The sequence below is a fragment of the Amblyraja radiata genome, unplaced genomic scaffold (genome assembly GCF_010909765.2).
Source record: "Amblyraja radiata isolate CabotCenter1 unplaced genomic scaffold, sAmbRad1.1.pri scaffold_1058_ctg1, whole genome shotgun sequence".
In the NCBI taxonomy this organism is placed as follows: domain Eukaryota; kingdom Metazoa; phylum Chordata; class Chondrichthyes; order Rajiformes; family Rajidae; genus Amblyraja; species Amblyraja radiata.
This window is the reverse complement of record NW_022630240.1, coordinates 20,001-31,224: the sequence shown is the minus strand read 5'-3', so window position 1 is coordinate 31,224 and position 11,224 is coordinate 20,001. Positions and strand designations below refer to the sequence as shown.

The following is an 11,224-nucleotide window of genomic DNA, read 5'->3' as shown; positions in this document are numbered from 1 at the left end:
AAGGAATAGGAGTAGAATTAGGCCATTCAGCCCATCAAGTCTACTCCGCCATTCAATCATGGCTGATCTATCTCTCCTTCCTAACCCCATTCACCTGCCTTCTCCCCATAACCTCTGACACCCGTACTAATTAAGAATCTATCTATCTCTGCCTTAAATATACCCACTGACTTATGGCCTCCACAGCCGTCTGTGGCAAAGAATTCCACAGATTCACCACCCTCTGACTAAAGAAATTCCTCCTCATCTCCTTCCTAAAAGAACGTCCTTTAATTCTGAGGCTGTGACCTCTGGTCCTAGACTCTCCCACTGGTGGAAACATCCTCTCCACATCCACTCTATCCAGGCCTTTCACTATTTTGTAAGTTTCAATGAAGTTCCCCCTCATCCTTCTAAACTCCAGCGAGTACAGGCCCAGTGCCGACAAACGCTCATCATAGGTTAACCCACTGATTCGTGCGATCATTCTTGTAAACCTGCTCTGGACCCTCTCCAGAGCCAACACATCCTTCCTCAGATACGGTGCCCAAAATTGCTCACAATATTCCAAATGTGGCCTGACCAGCGCCTTATAGAGCCTCAGCATTACATCCCTGTTTTTGTGTACAAGCCCTCTTGAAATAAATGCTAGCATTGAGTTTGCTTTTTGTCTGTAGTGGGCGGGGAAGGTGTAGAGGGACATGCAGACGTATGGGACTAGCCTGGCGAAGCAGCATGGTGGGTGGGCATGAATGAGGTGGGCCGAAGGGCCAGTTTGGGTGCTGTACTATGTTGTATGGTGCAGCAGACGTGGGCCAGTGAGGCAGAGAGTGGAGACAGTGGGGAGTTATTTCCATCCAGTGTACCTGCAAATTGTCTGTCAGTAGTTCCCCGCGTACCAAACCGTGTCACCAGCTTCCCGTTGGACTGGAAGATGAAGACACTGCAAGCCTTGTTGTCCACCACGATCAGGTGGCCGTTACGGTCAACGGCAACGCCCTTCGGTCCCAACAACTTGCCCGCACCTATCTTACTCTGCAGGAGAGAGGAGGGGAGAAAGGAGGGGGGGGGGGGGAGTGAGGGGGGGAGAAGAGAGGGGGTAGTGAGAGAGAGGGGGTGGTGAGAGAGAGGGAGAGAGTGCGTCATGAAGTGATACAGTGTGGAAACAGACCCTTTGGCCCAACTTGCCGATGCCGACCAACGTGTCCCATCTACACTAGTCCCACCTGCCAGCGTTTGGCCCATGTCCCTCCATGTACCTGTTGTGATAGTCCCAGCCTCAACTACCTCCTCCAGCAGCTCGCTCCATACACCCACCACCATCTGTGTGGAAAGGTTGCCCCTCAGGTTCCTATTAAATCTTTCCTCTCTCACTTCAAACTTATGTCCTCTGGTCCTCGATTCCCCGACCCTGGGCAAGAGACTCTGTGCATCTACCCGATCTATTCCTCGCATGATTTTATACACCTCTATAAGATCTCCCCTCATCCACCTACGCTGTGAGGAAAAAAGTTCTAGCCTGCACCAGCCTCTCCCTGTAGCTCACACCCTTGCGTCCCAGCAACATCCTCGTAAATGCACAAGTGTCCGGCCCTGGTTTGATTTCCCGAAACACAGCAACTCACATTGATTTGCATTAAACTCCATCAACTATTCCTCAGCCCATCCGAGCTGATCAAGGTCTTTAGTTTAGATCGTGCTGTAAATATTGATCACCATCTTCACTATCTACAATCCACTTTAGTGTCATCAGCAAACTTACTAAACCATGCCTTGTACAATCTTATCCAAATCATTGATATAACTAGTAACGGGCCCAGCACCGTACCCTGAAACTGCAACAAGACCTCCCAATGTCTATACTCAATACTCTGACTGATGAAGGCCAAAGTGCCAAAAGCCTTTTTGACCACCTTATCTACCTGTGACTCGACCTTCAAGGAACCATGCACCTGTACTCCTAGATCCCTCTGCTCTACAACACTACCCAGAGGCCTACCATCCAGTGTAGGTCCTGCCCTTGTTCGACATCCCAAAATGCAACACCTCACACTTCTCTGTATTAAATTCCATCAACCATTCCTCCGCCCACCTGGCCAATCGATCCAGATCCTGCTGCAATCGTTCACAACCATCTTCACTATCTGCAAAACCACTCACTTTTGTATCATCAGCAAACTTGCTAATCTTGCCCTGTATGTTCTCATCCAAATCATTGATGTAGATGACAAACAGTAACGGGCCCAGCACCGAACCCTGAGGCACACCACTAGTCACAGGCCTCCAGTCTGAGCAGCAACCTTCCACCATCACCCTCTGCTTCCTTCCATGGAGCCAATTTGCTATCCATCCAGCTATCTCTCCTTGGATCCCACGCGATCTAACATTCCAGAGCAGCCTAGCATGGGCTTGAAGGTGTTGATCCACCCCAGCTACCCCCCTCCCCCCCCCCCCCCCCCCCTCACCTTGAACTTGCCGTCGGCAGCGAAGGTGCTGACCCACCGGTTGTCGTAGTCGGCCACGATGATGTCACCGTTGGGGTGGAAGGTCACGCCGGTGGGGCGCTGCAGTTGTCCCGGCGACCGACCCCGAACCCCGAAACGCAGCTTCAATTGTCCGTCATTGGAGAACACCTGTGGGCACCCACACGGCAAGCACACGCACACGGTAAAGACACGCACACGGCAAGGACACACAGACGGCAAGCACACGCACACGGCAAGCACATGCACATGTCAAGCACGCGGTAAAGACACGCACACTGTAAAGATACGCACACTGTAAGGACACGCACACGGCAAGCACACGGTAAAGACACGCACATGGTAAAGACACGCACACGGTAAGGACACGCAAACTGCAACGACACACACACGGTAAAGACACGCACATGGCAAGCACACGCACATGGTAACGATACGCACACGGTAAAGACACGCACACGGCAAGGACACGCACACGGCAAGCACACGCACACGGTAATGACACGCACACGGCAAGCACACGCACACGGTAAAGACACACACGGCAAGCACACACACGTGGTAGACACGCACACTGCAAGCACACGCTCACGGTAAAGACATGCACACGGCAAGCACACGCACACGGTAAGGACACGGGCACTGAATGGTTGATGGAATTTAATACAGAGAAGTATTTGGACGTAGAACAAGGGCAGGAACGGTCGGCCTCTGGGTAGTGTTGTAGTTTGTTCCATATCCCTCCAAACCTGTCCTATCCATGTACCTGTCTAACTGTTTCTTAAACAATGGGATAGTCCCAGCCTCAACTACCTCCTCTGGCAGCTTGTTCCATACACCCACCACCCTTTGTGTGAAAAAGATACCCCTCAAATTCCTATTAAATCTTTTCCCCTACACCTTGAACCTGTGTCCTCTGGTCCTCGATTCCCCTACTCTGGGCAAAAGACTCTGTGCATCTACCCGATCTATTCCTCTCATGATTGTATACACCTCTATAAGATCCCCCATCATCCTCCTGCGCTCCATGGAATAGAGACCCAGCCTACTCAACCTCTCCCTGTAGCTCACACCCTCTAGTCCTGGCAACATCCTCGTAAATCTTCTCTGTCCAGCTTGACAATATCTTTCCTATAACATGGCGCCCAGAACTGAACACAATATTCTAAATGCGGTCTCACCAACGTCTTATACAACTGAAACATGTCCTCCCAACTTCTATACTCGACAACTCTGACTGATGAAGGCCAAAGTGCCGAACATCTTTACAGCTGACCTCTCCCCCGCTCGTTACATTCACAGCCGTCCTCTCAGTCCACGACCCCAGCCACGGTGTCCAACCTAGTGACCGACTGCTCTTCATGCTCTTCAATAGCCACAGCCCCTCGTGACCTCCAACTGCCCTGTACATTAGTGTTGTACACCCCGACCTCACTAGCCTCCGTCTTGGCCACAACAGATGCAAAGTATTTGATCGATTGTATTTAAGTTCGGTTAGCAGGCACATGACAGCTGTTCACTGTACCTGGGTACACGTGACAAGAAACGGAGGGTGACAGTGAGCAACCTGGCGGTGGGGTGGGGTCGGGACAGCGGGGTCGGGCAGTGGGGTTGGGACAGTAGGGGGGGTGGGGTCAGTGTGGTGGGGTCGGGACGGCGGGGGGTGGGGTCGGGACAGTGGGGTCGGGACAGTGGGGGGTGGGGTCGGGACAGTGGGGTCGGGACAGTGGGGGGTGGGGTCGGGACAGTGGGGTCGGGACAGTGGGGGGTGGGGTCGGGACAGTGGGGGTCGGGGACAGTTGGGGGTGGGGTCACGGACAAGTGGGGGGACAGTGGGTGATGTCGGGACAGTGGGTCGGGACAGTGGGGGGTGGGGGTCGGGACAGTGGGGTCGGAACATTGGGGGGGTCGTGGGTCGGACAGTTGGGGTCGGGACAGGGGGGGTGGGGTCGGGACAGGTGGGTTGGGTTCAGGACAGTTTGCGGGGGTGAGGTCGGACAGGTGGGGTTGGGTCGGGACAGTGGGGGGTGCGGTCGGGACGGTGGGGGTTGGGGTCAGGACAGTGGGGTCGGGACAGTGGGGTCGGGACAGTGGGAGGGGTGGGGTCGGGACAGTATGGGGTCAGTTACCTGGATACACTGGTTGTTGCTATCGGCAACCACAATGCGGTTGCTGCCGGAGGCAGAGATCCCCTGGAGGTTGCTGAACTCACCCTTCTCACGGCCTCTGCTGCCTGTAGACAGGAACACAGTCAGAGCCAGGTGCAGGCGTGGGTACAGGGCATGACGTGCATGTTTGTCTGTGATGGGATAGCCTTTCCCCTTGCCCTCCCCCATCCCCCCCCTCCCCCATGGTGGATGAGCTCGTCCTCAATGAGGTTTTCTTTCAGCTTGACCCTCCCCCTACACCCCATCTCCCCCCTCCATGCTCCCCTTCAAGTGGCCTCCCTGCCCCCTCTTCCCCCCTACGACCCGTCCCGTGCTTCCCGTGACCCCCCTCTCTCTCCCACCTCTCTCTCACCCCTACTCACCACCCCCCCCCCCCCCCCCCCCCCCCCCCCCACTCACCGACACGGTGTATGAGCTCATCCTCGATGGGGTTGTCTTTGCGTTTGCCGCTGCTGTACATACTGGCTGGTCTCCGCACTGCCTTCTGGCGGATGTGTCCGGAGCCGGGGGACTTGACTCGACGCCGGACATCGTCGGGGGACTGTGAGAGGTCGCATGGCCGTGCGGCTCGGACCCGGAAGGGGGATCCTCGGATGGGCTGCCCGTACAGGGTGACAGACAGGAGGTGTTCGCCTTCCACCCGCAGTGTGTACAGCAGCTCGTAGGTGCCGTTCCTGTTGTCCACCACATGGCCGTGGGCAGTGGAACCGTCCGGAGCCGTCACTTCGGCCACTACGGCCGCGCTGCCCGACTTCACCAGCTCCCCGTCCTTGTCCTTGGTGGTGACGGTGACGGCCGTCGGCTGACCCACCACGGCCTGTCTCAGCCCCTCGCCGGACCCCACCGTCTGTCGCCCCACCGCGCTGGTGGTGACCAGCGAGCCCAGGCCCTGTAGTGACCGGCGAAGACCCTCCGTCTCCAGCACACACTCCAGGTGCTGGTTCTCCTGCGGCTGCAGCGGGAACTCCTCCCGTCCCAACTCCCCCAGAGTCTCGTTCATCTGCTTCCTCACCAGCAACACCTCCGCCTCCGTGCCCTGACGCAGGGCCTGCTCCGTGAACTCCGAGCTGCTCCGGATCCGCTCCCGACCCTGGACCAGTAACTGTAGCTGGGACTCCAGGACCTGTGGGCACAGAGGGGGTGGGGAGGTTACAGGACCCTGGGCACAGAGGGGGGGGGGGGAGGGGGGAGATCTTTCCTATAACACAGTGCCCAGAACTGAACACAATACTCTAAATGTGGTCTCACCAATGTCTTATACAACTACAACATGACCTCCCAACTTCTATACTCAATACTCTGACTCATGAAGGCCAAAGTGCCAAAAGCCTTTTTGACCACCTTATCTACCTGTGACTCGACCTTCAAGGAACCATGCACCTGTACTAGATCCCTCTGCTCTACAACACTACCCAGAGGCCTACCATCCATTGTAGGTCCTGCCATTGTTCGACATCCCAAAATGCAAGACCTCACACTTCTGTGTATTAAATTCCATCAACCATTCCTCCGCCCACCTGGCCAATCGATCCAGATCCTGCTGCAATCGTTCACAACCATCTTCACTATCTGCAAAACCACTCACTTTTGTATCATCAGCAAACTTGCCAATCTTGCCCTGTATGTTCTCATCCAAATCATTGATGTAGATGACAAACAGTAACGGGCCCAGCACCGAACCCTGAGGCCCACCACTAGTCACAGGCCTCCAGTCTGAGAAGCAACCTTCCACCATCACCCTCTGCTTCCTTCCATGAAGCCATTTTGCTATCTATTCAGCTATCTCTCCTTGGATCCCATGCGATCTAACCTTCCAGAGCAGCCTACCATGCAGAACCTTGTCGAACACCTTACTAAACTCCATGTACACAACATCTACAGTTCTGCCCTCATCGACCTTTTTGGTCACGTCTTCAAAAAACTCAATTAGATTTGTGAGACACGACCTCCTACGTACAAAACCATGCTGACTGTCCCTAATCAGCCCTTGCCCATCCAAATGCCTGTATATCCTATCCCTCAGAATACTCTCCAGTAACTTACCAACTACAGATGTTAAGCTCACCGGCCTATAGTTCCCAGCATTTTTCCTGCAGCCCTTCTTGAAAAGAGGCACAACATTTGCCCCCCTCCAGTCTTCCGTCACCTCTCCTGTATTTAAGGACGACTCGTAAATTTCAACCAGGGCTCCCGCAATTTCCTCTCTACTTTCCCGCAATGTCCTCGGATATATCTGATCTGGCCCTGGAGATTTGTCTACCTTCAAACACAACAGTACCTTCAGTACTTCCTCGACGGTAACCCTGACTGTTCAAAACACACTTCCAGTGACTGCTTCAATTTCCTCCGTCCTACTGTCTTTCTCCTCGGTAAATACAGAGGAGAAATACTCATTGAGGACCTTGCCCATCCCCTGTGGTTCCACACAGAGGTGACCGCTTTGATTCCTGAGAGGTCGCCACTCTCTCTCCAGTTACCCTTTTCCCCCTAATGTCTTTTGGGTTTGTCCTTAATGCTACCCGCCAGAGCTATCTCCTGGCCCCTTTTTTGCCCTTCTGATATAGTTTACTGTTCAAAAGGGAACTGCAGATGCTGGAATATCGTAGGTACACAAAATTGCTGGGGAAACTCAGCGGGTGCAACAGCATCTATGGAGCGAAGGAAATAGGCGACGTTTCGGGCCGAAACCCTTCTTCAGACTGATGGGGGGTGGGGGGGGGAGAAAGAAGGAAAACGGGAGGAGGAGGAGGAGCCCGAGGGTTGGCGGATGGGAGGGTGGGAGGAGACAGCTAGAGGGTTAAGGAAGGGGAGGAGACAGCAAGGGCTAGCAAAATTGGGAGAATTCTTTTTTTTTTTTTTTTTTTTTTTTTTAAAATATTTTTTATTGGAGATAGGTACATAACCAAAATACATCATTACATGTCAATTATTATTACATTGTCTCCAATACTTTTTACCTTTTTTTTTTTTAAACTAGATAGAACTAAAGAGATAGATGAAGTAAAGAAAGAAAAGAAAGAGAAGAAAAACAAAAAACAAAAACAACAAACAAAAAAAAAAAAAAAAAAGGTAGTTAAAGAAGAATGGAAAAATTTGTTAAAATAAAAAAGACTTCATTCGAGATATATTCGTACATTTCAGAGTATAATATTTCATCCATTCTTTAGCCCGCGTGCTAGTCAGGTTCCTGTGCTGAACCATTCTGACCCTTTAAGTAATCAATAAAAGGAGACCATGTTCCAACGAATGATTCCTGTTTATCCAACAGGGAAAATCTGATTCTTTCCACGTTTAAGGTCTCCGTCATTTCTATAATCCACATTTTGATTGTGGGGGCCGTAGGGCCTTTCCAAAATTTTAGAATTAATTTTTTTCCTGTTATTAAACTATAATCAATAAAGTTTCTTTGTGTTGTTCTAAGTGTTTGATTTAATTCTAATATTCCGAGTATTATTAATTTTGGATCTGGGTCCAATTGTATGCTGGTTACTTTAGATATTATACTAAAAATATTTACCCAGAATTTTTTTATTTTTATACAGTTTGCAAACATATGAGATAATGTAGCTTCTAAATGTTGACATTTATCACATATAGGTGAGATATGTTGAAAAATTTTATGTAGTTTTGTTTTTGAATAATGTAACCTATGTATTACTTTAAATTGTATTAGAGAATGTCTGGCGTTTAGTGAACACTGATGTATGTGTTGCAAACTTTCTTCCCAAGTATCTTTCGTTATTACTTGATTTAATTCTTTTTCCCATGTTTGTCTGTGTAAGTCCGTCGAGGGAATGTCACTGTCTAATAAAATATTGTATATATAAGATATTAATTTTTCTGTATTAGGATGTTTGTTCCAACATTCATCAAGAATTTCTGAATTTCTAATTCGAAAATTTTGGGAGTTCGATTTTACATAATCTCTAAGTTGAAGATATCTGAAATAATCATTTCCTCGAAGTCCATAAGTCTGTTGCAATTCCTGAAATGTCAGAAAAGTACCTTCCTTGTAAAGTTGTCCCATATTTTTAATTCCATAATTCTTCCATTGTGTAAAACCCCCGTCCAACCATGAAGGCTTAAACAAAGGATTATTCACAATTGGAAGAAAAAGTGATAAATTATCTAATTTTAATGTCTTTTTTAATTGTTTCCAGATTCGTATAGCACTAAATATTATAGGGTTTTCCCTATAAATTTTTTTGTTTAATTTAGACGTAGCAAATAATATCGAACCGATATCAAAAGGTAAACAATCTTCCTTTTCCATTTTTAACCAGTCTGGTTGATGATCTATTTCTTCCAACCAGAAATTCATATTTTTAATGTTAACTGCCCAGAAATAAAACAAAAAATTGGGTAAAACCAAGCCTCCATTTATTTTTGATTTACACAAGTGTCTTTTGTTTATCCTATGACTCTTATAATCCCAGATAAAATCATTAACAATAGAGTCCAATTTTTTAAAAAAGTTTTTTGCCAGATATATCGGAATTGTCTGAAAAAGATATAGTATTTGCGGTAAAAAAATCATTTTTATGGCATTGATTTTGCCTACCATTGAGATAGGAGGTGTTTTCCAGTATTGAATATTCTTATGTAGTTTGTTCAGTAATGGGGGGAAATTTGCTTTAAATAATGATGTATATATCTTAGTTACATAAATACCTAGATATTTAAATTTTTCATTTACTATTTTAAATGGAAATTGTTGTATTGTCTGTTTGTTATGTTCCCTTATTGGCATAATTTCACTTTTATTCCAATTTATTCTGTATCCTGAAAGTGAACCAAATTGGGTTATTAGCTTTAATAAGTTTGGAATACTAATTTCTGGTTTTGTAATGTAAATTAATACATCATCTGCGTATAGAGAAATTTTATTCACTGTGTCCTTTGTGTTATACCCATGTATTTCCGGATGCCCCCTAACTCTTTCTGCCAGTGGCTCAATAGCAAGCGCAAATAATAATGGAGATAATGGGCATCCTTGTCTACAACCTCTAGATAGGCTAAATTTAGGTGACAACCTTTGGTTTGTAAATATTCTAGCCGTGGGATTTGTATATAACAGTTTTATCCATGTACAGAATTTCTCCCCTAGCTGCATATTTTCCATCACCGAAAATAAATAAGGCCATTCGACCTGATCAAATGCTTTTTCAGCGTCAAGTGAAATTATTGCTAGATCTTCATTAATAATTCTCTTAGAATATATAATATTAAATAATCTTCTTAGATTATAATATGAGTATCGTTTCTGAATAAAGCCTGTTTGGTCAGGGTGTATTAATTTATTCATCACTGTACCTAATCTATGCGCTAGTATTTTAGTTAAAATTTTCTGATCTGTATTTAAAAGTGCAATTGCTCTGTATGATCCCGGGTCTTCCAGATCTTTATCAGCTTTAGGAATAAGTGTTATTATTGATTCATTTAAAGTGTCTGGAAGTTTCTGTTGAGTATAGATATACTCATACAGTCTTTGTAAACGTGGGCTAAGCAAATCATAAAATTTTTTATAAAATTCGGAACCTAAACCATCTGGTCCTACTGCTTTACCATTTTTTAAAGAGCCAATAGACTCCTCAATATCCTTTATCGTAATCTCCCTTTCTAATAATTCTCTATCGTTTGAATCTAAACCTTTTAAATTACATTTTATTAAAAAATCTGCTATTCCTTCTGATTGTGCTACGGTTTTAGTTGAATAAAGGTTATGATAGTATTGGAGAAATCTATCATTTATATCCTTGGGCATTTTTAATAATTCTCCTGTCTCTGTTCTAATTTTATGAATTGTTTTTTCCCCTTCCATTTTTCGTAACTGACGTGCTAATAATTTTTGTGGTTTGTCTCCAAATTCAAAATGTAATTGTTTGGTTTTTTGATAAAGTTTTATTACTTGTTCTGAATACATTTTATTTAATTTATATTTCAATACAGCAATTTTATTATGTTTTAAAGTAGATGGCATTCTCGCATTTTCTATATCTAGTTGCTTGATTTCAATTTCCAATGTTTGTTGCTTAATCCTGTTCTCTTTATTATAAAATGCTTGAGCAGAAATTAATGTACCTCGAACATACGCTTTAAACGTTTCCCACATAAGAAAAGTAGGTGTTTCAGGGTTGTCATTTACCTCAAAAAATATTTGAATCTGTTTAATAATATATTCCTGGCATGATCTTTCGTTCAAAATTTGTGGGTTAAATCTCCAATATGCTTGTTTCTCGGACATTCCATTTAATTTAATCATGAATGTTACAGGTGCGTGATCTGAGATTATAATGTTATGGTATTTTGAATTATAAATAAATGGGATAAATGTAGAGTCAACTAAAAAATAATCTATTCTTGAGTATGTTTTGTGTACTGGTGAGTAAAATGAATATTCCCGTCCCGTTGGGTTTTCTATTCTCCAGATATCCTTAATATTAGTGGTATTAATAAATGAATTTAGAAATACACTTGATTGAGATTTTACTTTTTTTTGCCTTGATGATCTGTCTAAGTATGGATCTAGTGTACAATTGAAGTCTCCTCCAATTATTAATTTATATTGTGTAAATTCAGGAATTTTATTAAATG

General features: G+C 46.0%; 1 protein-coding gene across 2 annotated transcripts in view; it reads right to left on the bottom strand.

Annotated features, from left to right (window-relative positions):
- Positions 1 to 634: 634 nt before the first annotated feature.
- The window catches only part of LOC116969709 (tripartite motif-containing protein 2-like), an 18,759-nt gene continuing 8,169 nt past the window's right edge, over positions 635 to 11,224 (bottom strand). For both annotated transcript variants that reach the window (XM_033016491.1, XM_033016492.1), the window contains 4 exons: positions 5,030 to 5,753; positions 4,592 to 4,695; positions 2,445 to 2,612; positions 635 to 1,014 (listed from right to left, as the gene is read on the bottom strand). In XM_033016491.1, the coding sequence (XP_032872382.1) occupies positions 697 to 1,014; positions 2,445 to 2,612; positions 4,592 to 4,695; positions 5,030 to 5,753 (1,314 nt within the window). In that variant the 3' untranslated portion in view covers positions 635 to 696. The remainder of the gene's footprint in view (positions 1,015 to 2,444; positions 2,613 to 4,591; positions 4,696 to 5,029; positions 5,754 to 11,224) is intronic.